Here is a 25,000-nt window from a genome sequence, read left to right on the forward strand (position 1 = left end):
TCTACTTAGTTACTACACACAGTGATGTGGGCCATAGCCAGTGGGACACAGACTTTTCAACTATTTTTATTTATATATTTGTGTTACGGTTTGATAAAACCCTTCACAATATGCAACCAACATAAAACAAATATCACATATAATGTAAAGAATTATACACATTAAAACACATTTTCCCAGTTATATCAAAATAATTAAATACATCTTTGCTAATATTCGTATAATTTTAAAACATCTGCTATAAATCTCATTGCTGAAATTGACATAGTCAAAGACTCGCCATTTATAAGGGTACACCCAATCATTTTATGTCGCATGTATTTAAACCACTTTAAACATTTCTCAAAATAAATAATTTGCTTAGATTGGAGGGAGGTGTTTGATTGTTTCTATTTCAGTACTCCCCCCAAAAAAGCAAATTTCTTCCATTGCTTCAACATTTCTGGAAATTTCACAACAGTAGTGCTCGCCGTCATTGACAATGACAGCTCTAAACAATGTTTTTGATAAGTAACAAAATGAACCATTATGAGTTTTATTTGCATATCCGTGAAAACAACTTCTTGTGACTCTGTAACTTTATATTGCCTCAATGATCAAGAAGCACAATAATGGCTCCAACTGCTTGAGTATCAATTTCTCTGTACACACAAACTATATCGCGTTATCCAACTTCTGGCCAGCTCCTTACCTCTAAACACATATTGAACTACTCCGATTTAAGTAAATCATCAATGCCAAACTACTTCCTAGAAAGTGCATGTTCAACATTGTTGAATACTTGATTTTCATCTGTTTTGCACCCAAACCAGATTTTTATATGATGAATGTAAGCAATCCCTCTAATACTCCTTGTGCTCACGGCTTCATATGAAAACCAAATAAATGAGTTCAAACAAGCCTATCAGTACACGATGTGAATAAATTATGTTATTCTTAAGAAACTTGAACTAGTGTAAAATTACGAGAAATGCATTGCACAGTTTGGTTTTAAGAATAATTTCTTATTCATACAAACAAAACAAAGCCATATGGGAAGAGTGTTTTAATATACAATAAGAACCAATTACATTTTTTAAACAGGAAATTCTGTAAAAAAAGATTTCATAAGTTGTAACTGAGCAAGACAACAGAGCTGATAAATAACACAAAGAAAAATCACATACAGTAGATTTCAATGTATTTTTAGGCTACCCTGGTTCACATCCTACATTTTTTTCAAGATGTACATTAAAGTGATTTATCACAATTTTGAAATTTCTCATTTTGAAATTGAAAGTTGTCTGTCCCACGAAGTCAAAAGGTCTTGACTTGCTAAGTGCCTTTCGTGCTCAGTCCTTTCTACAAAGGCATGTTGGCATGCTTTTTCCAAGGATTGTTTTGCTGTTTGCTGGCGAGTACCTCCAAGTCACGGCAAATACGCATTCGAGTTGAGGATGGCTGAATTATATCGTCAACAAATCCTATTAAAAAATGGCACAAAATAAGTCAACAATCTAGGAAGTAGGGCAAGTAGACTACTCAATTTTTTAGTAACAGGACAGCAATAATAAAAGCAATACAATAAAAAAGGGTCAAAATTCAAATGTGAGACAAGAGATGAAATATTAGAAGTTAATTGAACCTATTTAACAAAGTAGCCCAAAAGCAAAATCACAATAATCGGTCCTATAAAAAAAAGAAAATAAAACAGTACTTGGGATAAGTTTATAAATGGCTGTTCCTTTTATTTCTAGTTTCACTCATAGACCCGGGTAGGCGTTCTTTCCAATCCTTCCCTTGAAAAACCCAATATAGGCATTAAAAATGTTGTTTTTGTTGTCGGATATTTTGTCTGGTTCAAATATCCGATCCCATGCAACCATCCCATCTGGTGGTAGAAGTGGGTTACATGAGACTTGGTAAAATTATCTCTAACCGCAACCAATCACAGGACATCACCTTTATATTGTAAAGGTCGACCAAAAGGCCACCATTCCTACTAGTGCACTCTGGGCTCCACAGGGTCAGATCTTTTAGCATTAAGCAGGTGGCAGTGCTTTGAGGAGGATGGAAAAAGGTGTAAACTGTGGTTGAGATACAACTTACATCAGGTTGTTGTGGCCTAATTACACCAAATTCCAGTCTTGCACTCCAACACTTGGCGGATGTAAAAGCAGGAGTAGTTGAGGCGGACTAACAGCAAGAATAATGCTGCTGCCCGATGACGGCTGTGAGGATTTTTCTATGGAAAGTGGAGAACCCATAGCCCAGCTAATTTGCAAAAACGTTTCCTTCACCCACGTTCAAACCCTTATAAATACCCAGAAGTAAAAAAGGGTGTTGGATCCACCTCGCGGAGGCAACACATACCATCAGTTGCACCATCCACCCCTGCTTTACCCGTTATGGGGACACTTTCAAATTGATCTAGCATCACTGTCACTCCACCAGGCTCAAATGTGGACAGATCTCCAGAAAGCTTTGCAGTGGCCCTACTTTATTGAACATAAGGACCTCCTGTACAGGCTGATGATAATCCCAAAGGAGATGGGTGGACTTGGTAACAGCTGATAGTCCCCGTACTTTCCAAAAGGCAGTCATGGAGGTGGCTCATTCTCATTTGTCTGCTGTTCACCAAGCGATGGAAAACTCAAGACGATGCTATGTTAGTGTGATTTATACCCCACACCACTGCCATCTGCATTGTCTCCATGCACCTGTATTGTCCCTATTTGAATGGCCTGGAATTTACCACCATGTCAAAAGCTATGTCCTGGCTTATTCTATCTGCCAGAAGATGTCAACCAGTCCAACACTGAGCCCCACTGCAGCATTTACCTATTGATATCCGGTTCTATCGCAATGGATATTATTAGGCACTTAGAACCACTTATAATGGGCAACACATTCATACTGGTAATCGTGCATTACCTACTCAATATCCTGAGTTGTTTACATTGCAATAATATACTACTCACAAATACTTAAATAACCAATAATATATTTCACCAGGGTTGGCTTTCAATGAGAGATACTAAAACAGCTGGGTTGTAGCTTTATTTCTAGATTCATAACAGTTCAGTGGTTGGATATTAAAACCCTGATGACCTCTGTTTACCACCCTCAAACATTCCATCTTGTGGAACATTTCAACAAGACTTTGAGAGACCTCTTAAAATAGTTTGATGGAGATGGAAGGAATTGGGATACCTTGCTGCTATGGGCACTCTCTCCCCTAAGTAAGACATCCTAGAGTTCCACTGGGTTCAATCTGTTTGAACTCGTCTGCAGTCACAAACACCACTTTATCCTAGATATGATAAAAGAGACTTGGGAAGACCAAATGGACGAGAGGAGTTTGGGGTGGGTGGGAGGGGTAATGTGGCCCGATGCACTCAACTCCTTGACCGAATTACACCAGTCAGGGAGCTGATCAAAAACATGTAATTACTGCCTAGACTAAACGAATTTACCAACCCAGTAAACTAATTCAACATCAGAGATAAAGTACTCAAGAAACTCATTGCCAAGCAGCACAGCCCCTATAAAGGTGATAAAGGAAGTGGGCCAACTTAACTACGGGTTCGCCAACCAGACTGGAGGCAAAAGGAGCAGGTTTATTGCATAAACATGCTCAAAGCGTGAAGGGATGACTCCTCTCCCTCCACTTCTGTGGCACCCATGATCCTAGCTGAATTACAAGTTCCCTCCAGGAAATCTGGGGTCCAAAGAAAGCAGGATTCATAGGGTAAAAAGTTTGCCTAAAAACTTATTGAATCCCTGAGGCCCGGAGAAAGGTCAACAGTGAAGAGATCAAGAAAATGAGCAAACTCTACGTCATCCACAAAGTGAGTGGTCTTCACCTATCGTCCTCATTACAAAAAAATGAATGTAGTTAGCACTTTTACATCAACTTCCAGCTCTATCTCATATATGATGCCACACATCGACAAACTCATTGAGGGATTAGGCTCTGCTACTTACATTTCTACTCTAGACGCCACAAATAGCTATTGGCGAGTGCCCTCGATACCAGCCGATAAAAAAGCAGCATCTCCGCCCCAGAATGGTTAGTTCAATTTACAGAGCTCCTCTTTAAGTTGCATGGTGCTCCTGGTGCCTCCCAAAGAATGATGGGTGTCTTATTGAAACAATATTGTCTTTTTCTGTACATATTTAGATGATATTGCGATACACAGTGAAACTTGGACTGAGCACATGCATCATCAGTACCTAATCACCAGTTTGGCAGCAAGTCTGGCCTCTCAATCTCTGCAAAATGCCAAATGGCACAGAACGCTGTAAAGTACAAGGATTCGTCATTGGTAATGGCTTATTTCAACCACAAGAAAAAGTTGAAGCAGGCAGGAATACAACTCCCCCCACTACCAAGAATGACCTAGCATTAGTGGGCCCAACAGCCTATTACCCGAGATTAACTTCCGATTTTTGAATGATAGCACCCACACTCATTGAAAAACTTGATAAAGATCATACCAAGTAATTGGTCTGGAATACAGCAGACCATAAGGCATTTAACAAGTTAAAGGAATGTCTGTGCCACTCCCTGGTATCAAAGATGTCGTATTTAAAAAAAAGTTAACTTTAAAGATGGATGACTCCCGGGAGGAATCTAGAGGCCATCCTATCCCAAGATTTCAATGCAGTGGAACAGCCCATACTGTACACAAGTAGCAAGCTCTCACCATTGAACTTGCTGCCCCTGCCATCAAGTGGGCAGTATACTCTGTTTCCATCTAGAGGCTAGAATGTTTTGGCTCATGACAGATCACACACCTTTGACAGGGCTATGTGGCAAAGCAGAAGGACACATACTCTGAGGACATGTCGAGTGTTTTATTAAAATGAAAAGGATAAAACCTATCTTTCCCTAATACTATGAGTATTCCCTGCATTTGCTATTAACTTAAGTGCTCGTCAGTCTGTCATTAATGTACAAAGGAATAAGTCCACTGTCCAAATTAACCCTTATCGACCCAACAACTATAAAAACTAACTCCAATCAGGAGAATGACTTCTCCTGTGGGTACTTTCTAGTACCTGCCTTTATTAGCGATAGTCTCTAGGGACTTCTTGGACCAGAACACTCTTAAGTTCCTTTATTGGGCTTTCTCTAGTACATAATCCGCAAATAGTCTCTCGTGACTTCTTGGCTCAAACTTTCCTTAATTGAGTTACTGGGCATTCTCTCCTCTTTGAGGATCCTGGGGATATCTCATGAATTCTCCTTTCTTGCTTATGGTTCTCTGCTTATCGGTGGAATTTAACTGAGCTTGGCTTTGTACAATATGTCGCTTTACTTGCCTCCTCTACCAAGGTATTTTTATCCATTCCTTTCCTCTCGAGTTATGCCGGTCCGATAACACAGCGAGTAGAGCGCTCGCTTTGACATCTGTGCAGAGCCTGCTGACGCAGGTTCGAATCCAGGCAGGGCCAAACTCAGGCTTTCATCCTCCCGAGGTCGATAAATGAGCACCACACACCGTGGGTAATAATAAGCAACGCTCAGATACCTGAGGGTTTGTAGCGCTATATATATATATATGCTAAATTATTATTATTATTATTATTCAGTTGTTTAACAGTTCTTTCCCTAGAATCACAATACTGATGTCTCCTTCAGTTCTAGTTTAACTCTGTTCCATACTTTTTACTGCGACGAGTTAACTGTGCAATATGATTTCCTTGGGTCCTCCCAGGCTTCCCGAACTCCCTGTGACCTTCGTTTTTGAAGGAGAACTAGTTTGGGAGCCCTTGGGGAAGGGGTCAGAGGGGTCGGGGGGGATCAGGGGGGGAGGGGGGAGTCTCTGCAACGTGGGAGTCATGGGTACCCACCCCTAGACAACCCTGACCCACCAGTCCGCAGTATCATCCTTGCATCATCCTCGCCGATTATGTTTTCCCAGATCACAATCCGATTGGCTCACCCGGTGCCATACCAGTGGCCCCAATAATATCCTTGTTAGTTTCCAGGCTTTTGTAGCCTAAATGGGTGAAGGAAATTGCACGAACCAGGGTGTCATGGCTGGAAAGGTCACCAGGCTCTTAGGTGCTGGCTGGGACAACTCCTAGCATAATGCAGGACATAACACTACATGTATTCAGTTGGCTTGAGACAGAACCTTATTGTTAAGGCCCTGACGCTTAAACGTGGTTCAAAGTGGGATTTCTGCAGTCTCAGACAGTTACAGAAAAAGAGAATGCTTACCTCGAGTTGAAGACTAGGAGCATCTGGATCACAGCAGCTTTGTGAGTGTGTTGCATGCACGCTTCCTTGCTCCATCTGAGATCAAAGAGGGCGCTGCTGCACGCAGAGCCTTTCAAAAGTAGACCAGCCTTAAATAGAGTCAATCAGAGCTCCCAGGAGGCAGCCCAATCCTGGAGAAATAATTATATAAAACACTGTTCAGTCATTTCAAAAAGGGAACTAACCAATGGCAAGGTCACAGAAAAGTCAAGAGGAGAGAACCTCTCCTGACCTATGTTCCAAAGACAAGGTAACCCAGTGCACTTTATTTTTTTTAAGAATATATTTTTATTGGCATTTATTTAAACATTAACATCGGGACTCAACATGGTCCCCAAACCCTCTTTCCCTCCCCCCTCCCACCCAACCGGTGTTAGCGTCCTTGCAGGTCCTTTGTGTCCCTTGTATGCTGCAGATCTAACTGGTAAACATGTCCAGGATGCAGATGATGTGTGGGCACCACTGTATCATATAGTCACTTTGAAGGAATTCTATAACCTCTCCCCAGTCTGTAGCAAATCTTTGTCTGTCCCCTTGGAGATTATATGTGATTCTCTCCATTGCTACATAGGTCCATATCCTGTGAAGCCATTCTTGTGTAGTTGGGGGGAGGGGGTGGGACTTTTTTTTCAAATTCTGGGCAATTGCCAGCCACGCTGCTATTAGGAGCCCCATAAAGTTCTGCTTTTGCGTCTTGGAGAGAGTCCTATCTCCGGGGGCCCACATGCCACACATCCAGATCTCATCTGCTAGATTCGCCGTTCCCTCGAACATTTCCTGCATTTGCGTTTTCACTTCCGCCCAAAATGGTTGTAGTTCTCCACAGTCCCACCAGATGTGTCTCCATGTGCCTCTGGTGTCGCACCCCCTCCAGCAGTTCCCCTGAGCTGTGGGGAACATTTTGTGAAGTCTTTCTGGGGAATAGTGCCATTGCACCATCACTTTGGTCCATGCTTCCCTTGTTTGAATTGCCCGGGTCCACTTGGGGATGATTTGCCACAGATATATCCACTGCTTCCTCGTAATTTGTTTTCCCAATGTGGTTTCCCATTTTTTCATGTATAGCCATGTAATGTTTTCTTCTTGTGCGTTTCTAAATTTGTAGAGGGTTGATACAAACTTCTTTTCTCCAGTTTGGGTCAGTATGTATGACTCGAATGGGGTGAGATCCCTTGTCATGGCCTTCGTTATTCTTGGGGTTGTAAGCCAGTGGTGGATCTGTTCATACTGGTATCTGTCTTTCTCCGTAAGACCCAGCAAATCCTGACATTCTGTGAAGGATCTGATACATTGGCCCACAAACATGTCTGCCACTTTTGAGCAGTCGGTGTCTCTCCAATTCTGGAATGACCCTTTCGCCATCCCTGGGGGGAAGTCCGGGTTGTCGAGCAGTGGTATCAAAGGGGCCGGGTCTATCGTTAGGGTTTCTCTCTTGGTGGCCCTATCCCAGATTTGCATGGTAGAGCTCATGGCTTCACTGATCTTTATGTTTTTGTGCTTGTGCTCACGTCTCTTCCACAGGAGGTGACGCAGGTTCGATTTTGCGACAGCTCTATCCTGTGCCTCGACAACATTTTGTCCGTGATCCATTCGTTGATTACCTATAGTTGGGCCGCCTTGTAGTACTTCCTGAAATGGGGGAGCGCCATTCCTCCATCTGATTTGTGAGCTGTGAGCGCCTGTTGTGAGATTCTTGGTGTTGTGTTTTGCCATCCGTATTTGGTGATGATTTTGGTGAGTGACTTGAAGAAAGATGTTGTAATCCTTATGGGGAGTGCTTGGAAGTAATAGAGCAATCTGGGCAGAATCGTCATCTTGATTACAGTTATTCTGCCCCACCAAGAGATTGTCAGAGGGTTCCATCTGTTTAGGTCTCTTTTCACAGCTTCTAAGAGGTTTGTGTAATTGCCCGCGTACAGGTTTTGTATCTTGGGTGTCAGTGTCACTCCTAGATACCTCATGCCTTCTTCTGGCGTTTGTAGTTGTAGGTCTTTTGTTAATTTGTGGATCTCTTCTTTGTTTCCAGCTAGTGCCATTACTGTTGATTTCTGCTTGTTAATTTTCAACCCCGAAATGTCCCCATATTTGTCTATTAGTTGGATGAGGAGTGGGAGGGTTTTGCTTGGTTCTGTGATTGTCATCATCATATCGTCGGCATATGCGGCTGTCTTGTGTGTGTGTCCTCCCATTTCTATACCCTTGATGTCTTGGGTCGCTCTGATTTTCACCAAGAGGGGTTCTAAAAAAAAAAAAAAAAAAAAAAAAAAAAAAAAAAAAAAAAAAAAAATCGCATACAGCAGTGGTGACAGGGGGCACCCCCTGTTTTGTGCCTCTTCCGATTTTGATGGGATTCGAGAGTTCCCGGTTGACCGCTATCCTGGCCGTCGGTGTATTGTAGTTGGCACGGATCATGTTTATGAATTTGTTTCCCATGCCCATTTTCTTAAGGGTCGCGAATAGCATTGACCATTCGACGCGGTCGAAGGCTTTTTCCGCATCTAGCGAAATTATTGCCGATGGGATATTCATGATCCCTGCCTTCTCTATGAGATGTACTATACGTCTTATGTTGTCGTGGGTTTTCCTGCTGGGGATGAAGCCCGCTTGTTCTTGATGTATCAGTTTGGGGAGCAGAGGCGCCAGCCTGTTTGCAAGAACCTTCGTGTAGAGTTTGGCATCGACATTAATGAGGGCTATTGGGAGGTACGAGCTCGGGTTTTCTGGATCTTTTCCCTTTTCGTGGAAGACGAGTATCTTAGCCTCGTTCATTGAAGCGGGATATTGTTCGAGGTCTTGAAGGTTTCGAATAATGTGGTTAGATGGGGGGTCAATACGTCCGCATATGTTTTGTAGAAGGCCGCGGTGAAGCCATACGGGCATGGGGCTTTATTCTTGGGGAGATCTCTTATTGCTTTCCCTAACTCCTCCGGCGTGATGGACTCCTCTAAGGCCTCTTTTTCAGATGGCGATACTGTCGGAAGAGTGATTTCTTTCAGGAAGGTTGCTTGTTCTTCCTTCGGATGTTGCGAAGAGTACAGGTTCTGGTAGAACTTTCGAAAAGCTTCTTTTATGTCTTTCGTTTGGGTTTTCTCTGTTCCTTGTTCGTCTTTCAGTGTTTGCACCGTTTGCTCCTGTCGTTTACCCTTTAACTGTCTTGCTAGTAGTTTGTCGGCTTTGTTTGATTTCATCGCGTACCAGTGTTTTGCGTGCATTAATTGCGTTTCTGCTCTTTTGGTCCTGATCAAGTCTAGCTGGCTCTGGATATGTCTATGTGCTCTCTTTACTTTCCTGGAGGTATTCTTGACCATTTCTTCCCCTATTTCTACTAGTTTTTTCCCCAGTTCATCTTCCCATATATATGATAACTTGTCTTTCTGTGCCTTTAATGCGATTAGATGGAACCTCATTACTGCTTTGAAAGCTTCCCATGTTGTGCTTGTGGAGAAATCCGGGATGTTGTCGTACTCGAAGTATTCTTCCATCTTTTCTCCGATAGCTTCTTTTGACACTGGGTCTTGTATTATGTCTTTAGGGAGCGTCCATCGCCATAGATTCGATCTTTTCATGAATTTGGGGAGTGTAATCCACAACGGGGCATGGTCCGAGAGTGATATTAGGCCTCTACCCATGTCCCGTATTTCTCCGATTAGGGTCCCCGATGCCCAAATATAGTCTATCCTGGAGCTGGTGTCATGTACATGCGAGTGGTAGGTATATCCTTCCGTTGATCCTTTAAGTCTGCGCCATACGTCCTCTAGGGCTTGGCTCTGCATCATCTGTTTCAGCGCCTGAGAGGGAGATCCTACTCGGTTACTTTTGGGGTTCGATCGATGATCTTTATGGTTCCATGCTAGGTTGAAGTCTCCGGTGAGGATCACCTCCCCTTCTGTGAAGTTTTCTAATTTGTTGATGGTGTCCTTGATAAAGCCCTCCTGTCCGGTGTTTGGAGCATACATAGTGGCTATTGATAGTTGGCGGTTGTCTATCTTGACCTTTGTGAAGACATAGCAACCGTTCTTGTCCGTTTGTGTCTCTTTGATCTGGATCTGTAGGTGATTTGCGAAGGAAATAAGTACTCCTTTCTTTTTTTCTTCATCGTTCTATAGGATGATTTGATTGTAGCCCCTAATCCGAAGAAGGCCTCTCATTTTTTTCTGTAGGTGTGTCTCTTGGAGCGTGATTATATCATATTTTTCTCTGTGCAGGAAGTGTTCCAGTTTTGTCCGTTTTACAGGCGTGTTCAGTCCTCTGATGTTGTATGTTAAGACTTTCAGCCCCATTCTTCTGGGTAGTTTTTGTTTTCTTATTGGTTTTCCTTTGTGGGTCTCTGTGATGAGCTAACAAACCGGTGTTGGAGTCTTTTCCCCTATGAACATCCCACCCCAATCCCCCCTCCCTCCTTCTCCCCCCAACTTTGTCCCTGAGGAGGGCGCTGGGCCCTATGGTTGCTCCGGCATCGCGCCTTTGCTCCATGCCCTTTAACATCTCAGGGTTAACTATTCGCAGGGGTTTCTAAACCCTGCTAGTGGTACGGATTCCATGGCCGTCCCATGGCTCTGCCGCGCCTTCTCGTCGGCACCTGCCCTGTCTGATTTGTCTGTGCAACCTTTGCCTCTCCCTCCGTCTGATTTTGCGAGCGTTCTGACTGCTTGGGGTGTCTTAGCTTTTCTCCGGCTTGCAGGATTGGAGTCTTGTTTTCCGTTGCTTCGTTTGCCATCCCCTCGGCTGTCTTCTTTGCCTTTGGGGTTCCCTGGCCTTTGCTGTCTCTGGTTCCTGTTCCCGGCATCCCAATATCGTTAGGCCTTCCTCGCAGGTGAGTATTCGATTTTGTTTTTCTTCCCATGTGAAGAGAAGGCCAAAAGGAAATGTCCATTTGTAGCGGATTTGTTCTTTTGTGAGGAGTTTCGTAAGCTGGCTCATTTCTCTTCTTTTTCTGAGCGTGGATTGGGCTAAGTCTTGGGAAAGCTGAATTTCCTTATCTTTCATTCTAATTGGCTCCATTGTTCTGGCTTTATTTAAGATTTGTTCCTTTTGGGCGTACAGTGTCAAGGCTACTAATAAGTCCCTTGGGCGTGATCCGGGCTCCCCAGTTCTTCGAGGGCCTACTCTGTGTATCCCATCAATGTGGATGTCGTCCCCTGTCCCGTCTTGCAATATTTCTTGGAATACTTGCTGTATCGCTGTGCGTAGGTCTTTGTCGGCTACTGTTTCCGGCATATTTTTAATTCTGATGTTCGATCTTCTGGACCTGTTTTCCAAGTCTTCGCATTGGGTTTCTAGTTCCTGCACTAGGCGTGCGAGTCGATCTTCTGCTTCTGCATATTGGAGGACTTCTTCATCCATATTCTGGACCGACCTTTCTGTTCTCTCCTCAAGGTTTTCTATGTCCTTTTTCAGTTCTTGGACCGCTTGTTTCAGTTCTCCCTTCATGCTGTCGAATTGTGCTTGGGTTGATGCGATGAACTGTTCCTGGAACTCATTGAACCATGTTTTCATGTCGTCCCTTGAGGCCATTTCTGCGTCTTCTTTCTGATCTGCTGGGTCTACCCCCTTGTTTTTCTGTTTGTTTGATCGCTTTGGTATCTGATTTTCTATTCCCCAGATTTGGGTCAGGTCTTGGTCTAGCCTGGAACCGCTTTTGCTTGCCGCTGTTGCCTGGGTCCCACTCTTCGTTCTAGGTCTTGACATGTGTATGTCTCTTGCCCCCTTCTGCCACTTCGTCGTTGGGTCCTCTGTAATGTGCGGAGTTGTTGTCGGCTGCGTATCTCTGACAGAGGACTAGCCGCGCTATGGGGTGCTTGCTGGAGTTTAGGATCCTCTTTTTCTATCTTTGTGGCGCGTTCTCCACCACGCGTTGGGCCACGGTCTTGGGGGCCTGAGTTTCTCCCTTTAGGTGTCTCTTCGTGTTTTTCTGGGGTCCCTTCTTCGTTTCTTTTGCGGTTTCAGTGTCCCTGTAATTTTGATCCTTGCGGGGATTCTGCCGGTTCCCTAGGTTGAGGCCTTCCCTCTCTTGGTGTGCCCACTTTGCTGGTGGAGCCCTGCCGGCCCGCCTTGATGTCACTGGGCGGGCCAGGGTCCTTATTTCTTGCTTCGTGGGGGGAGGCCGGGCTCTCGCAATCTCCGTCGTGGAGCGCCGGGTTCCCCACCCCCATTCTTGTCCGGGTGTGGGGGGCGCTTCCTTCTCTCCTCCATCCCCCGTGCGCTCCCCTTTGCTCCTTGGGGGCCCGCCGCCTTTGTCTGTATGAGGGGGGGGTGCGTCCCTCCCCGTCTGTCCCTGGATCTCGCCCCCGGCGCGTACCTGCGTTATGAGTGCACCTCTGCTGGGCTCCTCTGGATCCAGAGGTCCGCTCTACTCAGAGCGCTGTCTCCGCTGCCTCCTTCTCCCTCCGATCGGCGCCGGAGGGCCTGGTATTCCGTCTCTCCTGCTGTGTGGGCCTCGCCGGCGCTGCAAGGTCTCCGGATTGGGTTGATTCCTATGTACGCGGGCCTCGCGGGCTGCCGGAGTTTCTGCTCGGCTCTTCGGGACCTCCACGGATCGGCCCCGCGTTTTCCCCTCAGCTACTGGTGGGCCCTGAAGGGCGGCTCTCTCGCCGGCATGGAAGTGGTCGCGGCTGGGTCTTCAGGGCCGTGACCGCCAGCTGGTTCACTTCTGTGGGAGTTGTCTCCCCTGTCTCGCCTTCCGGGGGGATGAGGCACCTCTCGAATGGCTCGGTGACCGCCTAAATTATTGTGCTTTATTGTCGCGGACGGAGCTACGCTCACGCACGTCTGCCCGGCTCGGCCGCCATCTTGGAATCCACCCAGTGAACTTTAAAACAAAAAAAGAGCCAACACCAGCGATTATGAGGGTGCTGGCGAGGAGAGCATGCAAATGCTGGGAGCTCCTTAGAGAAGGAGAATTTACCGACAACAAAAAGTCTGGCCCTGTGGACAAGGCAGCGCAACAGGAGATTCAGCATTGGACAGGACATTGGATAAGAAGTTGCCTGAAGGGAGTGAGCCTATGAGCTTGGTTAAGCTCCATTGCTTACTGGACTGGAGGGTCAGGAGAAGGAGAAATTACTTACCATAATGTTTTTTCTATGGATTCTTCTCCCGCAGGTTCCTCATCAGATAGATATCCATGCCAGTGTCAGATGCTCGGAAAACTCTTCGACAGGATGCGTGGAGAACCTCGACTCGGCCGTCGATACGCCTTGGCTCGGTGCTCGGTTGCCAGCTCCAGATGGGACGTAGTACATATACTGTGTCACTACTCTTCGTACCAAAGCTTCCACCTTTCTTCCCCCGAGCTCAGCCACTGCAGGGGAAAACTAGTGTCCCAACCCCTATCCTTGAACTCTCAGATGCAACAGTCCCCTGACAGCAGTGAGACTACAGCCCCCCCACAATGGCTCCAAGGGTCTTAAAAGCCCATCAACAGAAGACATGGAGTCAGTCCTGGCGCCAGGCCCATTATTTAGAATGAGGCGAGCACCACTTTGGACCTTAATCCAACATGGAGGTCTTTTATACAGTTCAGTTCCAAGAACTGAGCCATGCAGACTAGTGTTTTGGGTGTGGTCGAATCTTCAGGTGTGGCTGGCTATATAAGCCACGCCCGAACTGGGATTCACGCTTCGCTTTATTCTGCACTCCTGCAGCGTAACACTCACCGTGTTCAGCTCCAGCTCATCAGCTTCTCCCGGTGGCTTAAATTGAAGCCATCAAACTGGATTCCACCAGCAACCTGCAAGAACAGCATTAACGAGGAACATTTACCTGTGAGTAACAGCTCCTACATCCATACACGCTCGGTGGTCTCGCCATCTCCGGAGTGTTCCGCAACTGCAAATAAAAGGACAGCATTAACAATAACTCGTACTCGGCAAGCAGCAGGTTTTGACATTGCGCAACGCTAATCTGCAAAGGTGACAGAGAAACAAGCAAAAACACCAATAATCCCTCACCTGAATAACCGGTCGTCGATCGAACTTCATTCCGGATCATCAGCGCACTGCACCCTGCAAGAAGGCAAGAAAGAAGTACAGGTTAGCAACTAGCTCACATTGAGCCGCTTCGCGCTAAAATACTTACTTCAGCCTTATCCATCTGGCGCTGCAGCTCCGCAACCGCAACAAACCCCTGTGGAAGACAAAGAGACATTAAGGGCACAAAGGAGAAAAGGAACACCGAAAAGGCACAGGGAACAAAAAGAAGACAGGAGAAGGGACAGAGACTGAAAGACCCACCTGAACTCCATAAACAGAGTCGGTGTCACAGCCGGTCTGGACCCGACACAAGGGCACAGGACCAGTGAAGCAACTAGGCCCTCTGAACGCCCAAAACTAACGCCCCTGCACTGAGACACAGGACAGAGAGCTCAACGCACAAGAAACTAAGGTGAGACATAACCTCCAAGGGAAGGGACTTGGTTAGTGGGAGCCCCCATCACAGGCTCGGTATTTAACCCTCCATTCTCCTGTCATGGGATCTGTCCGCCAGCCAACATACAAACAAGCAGAAGGGGTCAAGGACAGCGCACAGCCTCCCATCCGGTGTCGTGTGGTGCCCCCGTGGATACCAGGTGAGCGCAACACTAGCAATAACAAAACAGCCAAACAGTCAGAAGAGAATAGAAAATGCAATCCCAACTGGGATTTCCTTGGGGTGAAAAATAGAGACCGCAGGAAGCATGCTGTACTGAACCAAGAAAGGGACAGAAGATCTTAGAACCATCATCCATCTCTTTCCTCTTAAGAGAAAGACAGCCACCGATGTTAGACTCTTTAATAGTGGGGATGGATGGGAGGGGTGATTAGGAATCTGCAGAAAAATCCATAGAAAGAACCTTACAGTAAGTCATTTCTCATTAATGGATTGCCTTTCTCTCACAGATTCCTCATCAGATAGATCCCCCACAGCAGCACTCCAGTTGGAGGCAGGATGAAAGCTTTCACAGCAAAAAAGTTCTGCAAAACCTGCTCTTCCAAACCAAGAGCCAGCCCCACTGGCGATATCCAGGCTTTAATACTTTGTAAACGTATGAAGTAAAGAACAGGTCGCAGCTAGGCAGTTGTCTTTACCTCTACGGTGCTGCAGAGAGGAGAACCGGTTAGAGGCCCCATTGTTGGAGTGGGCCCTGAAGCCCGGGGGCAACTCCTTGCCTGCGCTGTGATAGCACTCCGAGATGCACACCATGAAATTGTTTAGCGACTGCTACGCCTTTCCTGGACACAGAGAAGGCCGCAGCTGGTCGGCTTTCCTGTACTCTGCTGTCCTGGCTACATAAAAACTAAATGCCATTTTAGGCTCTAGTTTGTGGAAGCGATCTTCCTCGGAGGAGTGCAGGGGTGGATAAAACACAGGAAGTGTGAGGAATCTGAGGGCGTCATCACTTTTTCGCCCAATATATCCTCCTCCCAAGTGGCCAGGGAAAGGCTGTCGCTATCGGATCCCGACCATGGGGGTGTATATTCGAGGGAGCGTCACCTAAGTGGAGGAGACTTGGGGAGTGGGGCTGAGCCAACCTTCGGTGAGACACTATATCCCCAGTTCCCTTTTCTAATGAGTCAAATATCACCCAAGACTTTGTAGGTTATTACCAGTCCCTTCCCTATCTTTCCTATAAAACATCTCCCAGTAATCACCAGTCAGGTACAAGACACACCAGAGCCCTACATCCTCTCTATTGCTTCTTACACACACAAACACCACTTTGGTGCTGGCTACAGGAAAAGACATCAGATTGCAGAAAGACTGTTGGTTTGACACAGAAAGGTCTAGTCTTTCTGAAACCTTAATTGATGGCGGTAACTTTAAAAGGAGGAAACAATGGCAGGAAAAGGGTTGACTTCTTCCTTGCTGGAACACGGGGGCGACACGGGACGAGATGCAGAGACCCAGAGAAGCTGCATTAGCAGAGGAGTGGAAACCAGAGAAAAGCCAGTTTGAGACTCACGAGTGAGCCAGGACCAGCTGAACCAGCGGTGTGGCACTTTGTGGAGACTCTGGGAGCAAAGAGAGAAGCCCCATGGGCGTTCGCAGCTGCAGCATCGCAAGAACAGTGCTTACCGGTGCTCCAGGATAGGCAGCAGGGTGCAGCAAAGTCCTTTAGAAGGGAACCTAAGGGCGTGGAAAGGTGGCGCAAAGCAACGGGAACCGGAGGAGGTTTTCCAGCGCCACACCAAAGTTGACAGACACGTGACTGGAAGCCGGCGAGTCTGCCCAGAAGGCAGGGGGACCCCGGGGTGTGTGGATTGCACAAAAGAAGTTAAGAAAACCTGAATATATTAAAAGGTCTAAGAAAAATGGACCGAGAACTTTTAAAGAGGCAAACAAGCATTGCCAAGAGTCAAGTCAGCATTGCCAAGAGTCAAGTAAGCATTGAAAGTAATGAATGGTTGTGATGAACATTGTCAAGAGGCAAGCATTATCAAGAGAAACCAATATCAAGGTGTGACTCGAGCAGTGTTGTCTGCTGTCTGTCCTTTTGCCTGTGCAATTGCATTTGTACAGTGATTTTCATATACTGACTTTGATTTTTATCCTGCGCTTATCTGCCTCAATAAGGAAGCAGAGGAAAACACTGAACCGCTGCAGGAGCACATTTTATTGGCTGATTGCATCAAGTCCCCACCCAGACCAGCAGCAAGCAGATATAAGGTGCTGGCTGCGCGCATTCGGCGCATGCACTCAAGGAGTGCCTCAGCGAGTGCGGTGTGCACATCGACCCGAGCAGCGTGGGTTGTAATGAACAATGAAAAGTAAGTGATCTATTCTGAGCGAGGTGGATACTAAGAAACTACTCTTTCCTTTTGCCTCCCAAGTTTGCTATCTTGGGGCAGGCAGGCCATAACTATTAGTATTCACAGAGTGATCTAAAATGTTAAATACCTCTGCCTTATTGTGGTTTGTCAACTGGATCAATTAGCTTTTGAATATCGTGTTCCCCTAAATCGTCTGCTGGCTGTCAGATTTAATTTTGACAGTATGAAGACTAAAAGCCAACGCAGATTAGGTCTACGCAGCGGCACGTTAAAGGTGGGGAAACTATTGCGGAGCCCGGTGAATCACTTAGATGGCTCATCCAATGCCCCTTACGCAAAGAAAGATAACAAAGAGAATGCAGTGGTAGTGAGCCCTTCTTTAGCATCACAGACCATGATAACAGGTTATTTTGTTACTGTTAGTAAAAGTACTGCACTTATAGCATCTATGCCACAATTGGCTGGCCAAACCAGTGTCGACATACCAAGCATGATCGCTGGTTTCGAATGTATTGCCAGAGGCAGAACCGCCTACTTACTCTGCTACTGATGTTTCTGTAAATTGTTTCGAAGAATTCGACAAACATATTTTAAGTCCTTCATCGCCAATAGACAATAATGGCTCATTGCTCAATTTATGTGGTCCAACCCAGTGAGCTACTATAATGTTATGGGGGTAAATCTGCCCAGCAGCCCCAACCAGGAAGCCTTGGTTTCCAGTTCAGTCATCAGAAGACGAAAGTTACTGTGAATAAGCCTTGAGTACTCCACAAAGAAGCGACTATCATGCAGGTATTACATCTCTGCATTCCCAGATCAATATCATTCTTCCTAAAATTGATGTATTATTTGCACTCTGTACTGACAGGGCTGGTGATCAATCTCAATTAAAGACAATTACAGCTAAAGTGGTTGATATTATCTTGGACAATTACTCTGAGTCTACCACTCAATCGCATGGAAGAATTAAAGAAGAAAAAGCTACCTGATGGGCACAAGCCGGGATTGGATAGGGCAACACAAATGATATCAAGAAAAGCAAGCTCTACAGAACGCCCTACTGTTACACTGGATTTCCCAGTGGAGAGTTCATCTCCTTCAGGCTCTTCGCTCATTATTCAGGATTCTTTCAATATTGCTGCTTGCAATGAAGATGATGCGTTGGAAGCACTCTGCAACAAGTTATCCATGATGAAGTGTCCACCACTTATATTAAAATTAAGAAATCTCAAGCAGTGTCTACCGTGCTGTACAAAAGCCCACAAAGCAGATATTTTCAAACAAAATCATTACCCCATCACTTACTCAACGATCTGGGAGTAGAGTATCTTCTATTACGTCATGCCAAAAAACTTTTACCAAGTTCCAGGGCGATGGATCAGTGAGGCAAGTAAATGTAAGAGGCACGTGTTAGGCAGAATCCTGTGCAGTTCCCTTGGGGAACACTGAAAAAAGATTAAGACTACAGGAGTAAGCAGTAAACCCAATTGGTAGCAGTCTGTACCACCCAGATTTACCTGGTAGCTGTGGCTGAGCAGTCAGACTTCTCTCAAGAAGAGTATGGCAGTACATAGAGTATACACAATAGGGCCAAAAACACAGTGGAACAAGCAAACACTGACCAGAGCTTTGTATCAAAAGTATATACTTATTTATTTAACACACACTTTAGAAAATACACTAGCACTATAAGTCAAAGCAAGTTCAAAACACAATCAGAAAAGTATTTACACCTCCCTTAGCAATGACTAGACAAGTCTAAGTTAAAACACCACTTTTTGTCAAAACAGAGGTGAGCGCGTACTTAAATGGCACTCCAATAATTAGGTTAAAGGGAGAGAAAAAGGCAGGTCATAAAAATAAAACAATTCCCAACACTTTTTAAGTCCAAAGCAAGTCAGTGAAGGCAGTATACACTGTAGACCAAAGTTCATAGGCCAGGCCCACTTTAAATGGAGCAAAGCGAAATGTGCCCAGGACCACACGGTTTAAAATGCAATAAAAGTCTTTGCTGAGTGTTCAAAAGAGGATGGGGTGATTCGAGAAGTAAAGTTAGAAGGTCTGGAGCCAGCCCAGTTGGAAAGCCAAGGATTTAAGGGTCACCTTTAGCAATCCGAAGAAAGGGGGGGCCAGGTGGAACACAGTACCTTAAGCAGAGAGGAAGCTCCAGCGGCGGCAGTTGTTCCTGGCAGTCAATGTAAGTCGTGGTTTCGACCAGGGGAAGATAAGATCTCGTCGAGGAGGAAACTTGTAGTCGTTGCACTGCCCAGGGAAGAGACCAGCCGCGGAGTTCGTCGGTAAAAGGTGCGTTCCTTTTATTCGCGGTCAAAGTTTGCCGGGGTGTTTGGCACGGGCGAGTCGACCAAGAGACATCTTTGGAAGGCGAAATGGCAAACTGGTTGATCCCACCAGCTCAGAGGGAGAAGACTCTTCCAGCAGAAGATCTCCTCTTGTCGTCGGGAAAGTGGTGAGGTCGTTGCAGCAGGGCTCCAACGGTGGTGTCATCGTTGCAGATGGCTCAGCTTCTTCCCTCTTCGGATTCTTAGGTCCTGTGGCGACTTCTCAAGTTCCAGTCCCAAAAGCCCTGCTTTTATGCAGAAAAACCCCCATTCAACAGCCTAGCTGTCACTCAAACATGCTAAGTGATGAGCCGGGCGGCTCACCACTGGGCCAATCATAATAGAGTGTGACTTGAGTTGCTAAGGCAACGCAGTCCAGGGTGCCAATTCCCCTCCCCACACATCCTGTGGAACACAGACAGAGTGCCGCCATTTGGAGGGCTTCTGTGGAGAAGCCAGCCAAAAAGTGGAACAAAGGGCTCGACCTTGGTCAGAGTTAGAAACGGACACGAACGCCATTTTAGAAAAGAGTTCTGGCAAAAAGACCCAACCGTGGATTTAATATTAAATAAACCGGTGGAATCTTTAACATTGCACCAAAAAGTGGTGCGTTTAAAATCAATGGGAAAATCCCATAGGAAATATTCCGGTGGAATATTTTGCGTGGTAACCATTGCCACCAGCCAGAAACTCGTCAAGGAGGGACTGGACAGTGCCCCCTTGGAAACAGACCCAGGGGCAATATAATTAACCCCTTCCAGTACTTCCACAATATGATGGTTTGTACTGGTTCTGTTCACAATTTAGGACTAATAAAGTCAATGGTGACTTTACATGCCCTGGGAGACAGTCAGTCCCAGGGTATGGAGTCTATGTTTGGGGGCCACTATGACACCCCTGTGTTACTGCACTGAGGGTGCTGTGTAACACATACACAAAAAAATAGATGATACCCTATGAGTAAAGGACCCCATAGCCCACAAGCACACAAATAGAGACATACCTCAAATCATGCCTAAGAGTGGGAGTAAAAGAGTCTCACTCTTAGCAGGAGAAAAAAACCCCCACAAATCCAGCATAGCTGCTGGGGGACTCACTAGGTTTGGGAAATTAGCCTTATGAAAGAATTCTCCCTAAGAGCCCATTGGACAAATGGACCTGTCCAAGGGTAAAGTCTCCCTTGATCATGGAGCCGGTTCTCCCAAAGCCTGGACCCTGGTTGAGGCTAAAGTTTGACACAGTGACTTGATCAGAAGTCCTGGAAATACACAGGCCAATTGTAACATGCCAGAAGCACCAGAGTGTAGCATAATAGATGGTGAGGATCTTAATATTGAAGATTCCCAACCACCAGAAGGTTGCTTGTTAAACTCGGACACAAATGTGACAGGGGCTATAAAGTCGCCCCATTGATTAGAATTTCTCACGGCTATGGGAGCCAGCCCTATATGCCCACCAACCTGAAAATACAATTTTTTTCAGTAGGCTTTTATTCGACATAGTCATCTTGCCTTAACAATCTTACAAAATAAATAAGCAATAAAATCAATGCCACATAATGAAAGATTAGAGTCAGATACACAACAAAGAGTAGCAGATGAAGGCTCTTTGGATCTATGTGAATTTTCAACCTATTCCATTGATTCTGATGACTCGAATAGCTCCATAGGCTATACAAGTCTGGAACTGAGTCCAAAAAACAGCCAGGTTACAAGACCATGTCCTGTCCTAGGCAATGGTGATCGCTTGAGTAAGCAATCGGTTGTACAATCAGTTCCGCCAAAGGATGTTAACTCAATTGACTAGGCCAAGGCATCAAGTCCTCAAGTCTCACCAATGAAGAGGCGCTTGAAAATGACACAAAATTTAAATCCTAGAATGACGTCTGCCCAACTAAACAACCGACAAGTATCACAATCAAAATCCCGCTGAAGGCACCAAGATGAACTGAGGACACAGGCGTGGAAGATCAGGGTGGAGAACCTATTTCCAGAAGACAAAGATGTCAATCTAAACAGAAGAAATGTGACGAAGTTACTGCATAATATTCCATCACTATGTACAATTACTACATATGACAATGATTGTAGAATACATTTCAGAAGTCGGTTGACCAAGTGTTCTTACATATAAGATAACTAGCTGCAAAGGATGAGATTCTATCATATGGCTTTGAAATCCAGGTTGAGGGGGGCCATAAAAAATCTCTGGTTGATAAATCTGCGCAAGCCAATGGATTCAATCCACCCAATGAAAGTCAGCGTGAAGCATTAAGGACTCAATTAATTTTGAAATCGCCCAGGTCCCCAACTAAATTCAGTCAGAAGGATAAAGACCAAATTGCCAGGCGAGCAGGTCATCACAACGATAACCGAGCATAACTTGTGCCAAAATTTGGAAACGAAGTATGTGGGATATTATCTTGGAATACTAGAGGATTTCATCATTTGTTCCAAGTTTTCCCACTCTCTCTGGCAAATAGGTTTGTGATTTGCCTCCAAGAAACCTAGCTGCGGGAGATTTCTGTAAAAGATGGGTACACCATTTTGCTGAATAAGGCCGGGAAAAACAGACGGGGACGTCTATTCTCCGGTCTTCTTATAATGGTGAACAACTCTTATGGGTGGGGAGTACAACAAATTTTCAATCCAAACATATTTGTGCAAGGGACATTACTATATTTAACATCTGCACCTAAAAAGCAATCCCCCCACCTATTGGTCATAAATGTATACTGGAATCCTGCGATGATCTCGACTGCTGGTTTCATCAAAGCAGTGACCGCCATAATTGATCCCTGTTTAACATCACACAAAGATCTTACAATAATCTGCAGAGATTTAAATTTTTCCTGGTTGGACCATCCACAAACAAGGTCATCAAAAATCTACATAGCACCCAGAAGGGGAGAAAAGTGGACGCAGGCCTTGTTAGCTAGAAATAATTGTGAGATGATAAATGGCGCAATCAAAGGAGACATTCCTGCAGGATTCACCTGGCAATGAGATCAAGGTCAGAAAACGGACTATATTTGGATCTCTTCTTTATTCTGGACAAAAATAGACAGTTTGAAAATGTATAGGACACCAAATAGCGATCATTACTTACTGGAACTAACTTGCACATTGCATCGGGCATCGACTGCGAACAAGTACAGTTGGCCATTGGAAATAAATCAAGGCAATAATAGACTACGAATCAACGATCGTCATATACTCCGGTTGAGACAAAGGCTAAATGAGGGATCGACAGCCATTTCCACTAAGATAAATTATGCACCTTTAGTTCTCCAATTTTGCACAAAAAAGTCCTCGACTAAGTCTCAGTCACAACAAAAAAATATGCCTTTAGCACACAGGTAAGTTGTGAGAAAAATGAACAAGAACATAAGACACTTAAAGAAAAAAGTCGACACGTCATTAGCCATCAAACAATTGCAAAATTAAGTATCTTAATTGGCTACAATCTTTCAAAACAATAAGAGACCAAGAACGCGCAGAACTAATCTTGAATTGATTGCACAACACAATTCCAGAGATATCTGGAAAATTCTCAACAGGAACAGTAGTCAAGATACAAGATTGGTCAACGGGATTTCTATGTTAACCTGGGAAGATCACTTCAAAGGCGTGTATTGAGCAAGAGTTTTCAGCTTGCTGCGTCCCTTGGGACGTTTGTGAACCTTTAGACAATATTATCACAATGATTAAACTAAAAAACTCTTGCGCTGCTGGTCCCGACGGGCTGTCCAATGTAATGCTAAAGGAAAATAACGAATTATGGGCTGAATTCATTGTGGAGCTTTTTAGCCTCATATCGAGCTCAAAGAAAATTCGGATTTCATGGAAATCTGCAGTAATTATTCCTATCTTCAAGAAAGGCAATAGGCCTGTCAACTATCTTCCTATTGCCCTATTGGACATAATAGGCAACATTTTTGCCACTTGTCTACAACGTAAAACTGCTTCTTGGGCAACCGCCAACAATCTATTGGATTGTCGTCAAACTGGCTTCACTAAAGATGTCAGTACTGAAGTAAATGTATTAATCGTTACCCTTTTACAATCAATAGTACAAAACTCTGGAATAAACTCTTATCATGGTCCTGTCCACCTCCTTTACTTCATCCCTTGATGGTACTGCATAATGATATATCTATTAAGAGTGTGCATAGATAATAGTGGACATCTGACAAAGTAATAACTAAAGGGGTAAAACAAAGCTGCCCTTGGGCAGCACTTCTGTTCAAATTGTACATCGCAGACATTCCAGAGGCGCTGCATAAGGTTCACTGTTTTCCACCAAAATTAAACGGCCAGAAGATTAGTTGGCCAATCTATGCTGACGACATTGTGTTGTTTGATCAAACTGAGATTGGATTACAACGATTATTGACCAATTTAGCCGACTATCTACAAGCCAACGATGTTGCAATCAATGCTGGAAAATCTAAGATCTTAGCATATGGAACAAAACAAAAGTCATCTATTAAATCCTTCAAATGGACAGCAGTTGGTGAAACAATTGAGTTTGTCTCTGTTATTCGTTAATTGGGTGTACAAATTAATAAATTCATCAGAGAATGGGATTGGGTGGCAGATTTGAAACATCGCATGTCGACATTCACCTTGCAAAGCAAAAGACTGCACTCTGAATATGGCAAATTCACCCTGATCCTAATAAGGCCCTTTTACATGCAGAAAGTAATTCCCGCGCCAAGACATGGGGGTCGTGGCTGGCTTAAATATTGACAACTGTATTTGGGTAACATTAGAAGGCCACTTTTGGAGAGGGGTGTTGAGTCTGCCTTCTAATATTTCCATTGTAGCAATAAGACACGAACTAGGCCTAGAGACTCTCTATGGGACTATTGAATGGAAATCTACCGCAGTACAACATAAAATAAACCTCAGCAATGTTGCACCCTCGTATGAAATATTTAAATCATCAAATGACAACCCTCATTCTGGAATACTGTGCGATTGGGATATGAAAATTAGAAAGATATTATCAATTACTGATATTTCTTGGGATACGGTAAAATGCCTCAAGTTGCTAAAAAGAAGTTAAGACAGTGGAATTGGATAAAGAACAATGAGGTGTGGGATTCTATGTCTACTTCTCTCTATACAGGAGTAACATGTAATAGCTTAGATAAAATACCAAAATATCTTGCAAGATTTCCGTCAAGGGTACATCGCAATACTTTTTTGAGGTTTCGTCTTAACCCATAAAAAACAAAAGAGATGATGTGGTTGAGACATTACAAAGAAACAACAATCTATGCAGGTTCTGTAAAAATGCATCAGAATCGCTAAAACACCTGACAACCGAATGTAGCAATGTATCCATCCATCGGTCATTTTTAGAACGATTTGCACCGGACTATGAACAGATTGAAGACTGGTTGTATACTTTAATATCTGGAAACAATGTTGCATTAACCTGCGCTTTGGTTGACTTTCTTGAAAAGATTTTGGAATCAGAACCACTCCCCCAAAGGCACACAAACGTTATATGAGAAATTGATATGTTGTACTGTGTTTGTAATTAAAGTTTTTTGTATATAATTGTTACAATTAAAATATATATATATATATATATATATATATATATATATATATATATATATATATATATATATATATATATATATATATATA

The 25,000-nt window shown here is 44.5% G+C and overlaps 1 protein-coding gene across 2 annotated transcripts in view; it reads right to left on the reverse strand.

Moving 5' to 3' along the window:
- Positions 1-1,030: 1,030 nt before the first annotated feature.
- PCCB (propionyl-CoA carboxylase subunit beta) overlaps positions 1,031-25,000 on the reverse strand; it is a 1,121,578-nt gene continuing 1,097,608 nt past the window's right edge. For both annotated transcript variants that reach the window (XM_069618020.1, XM_069618019.1), the window contains exon 15: positions 1,031-1,463. In XM_069618020.1, coding sequence (XP_069474121.1) covers positions 1,342-1,463 — 122 coding nt within the window. In that variant the 3' untranslated portion in view covers positions 1,031-1,341. The remainder of the gene's footprint in view (positions 1,464-25,000) is intronic.

The sequence above is a fragment of the Ambystoma mexicanum genome, chromosome 10 (genome assembly GCF_040938575.1).
Source record: "Ambystoma mexicanum isolate Mex_15411 chromosome 10, UKY_AmexF1_1, whole genome shotgun sequence".
Classification (NCBI taxonomy): domain Eukaryota; kingdom Metazoa; phylum Chordata; class Amphibia; order Caudata; family Ambystomatidae; genus Ambystoma; species Ambystoma mexicanum.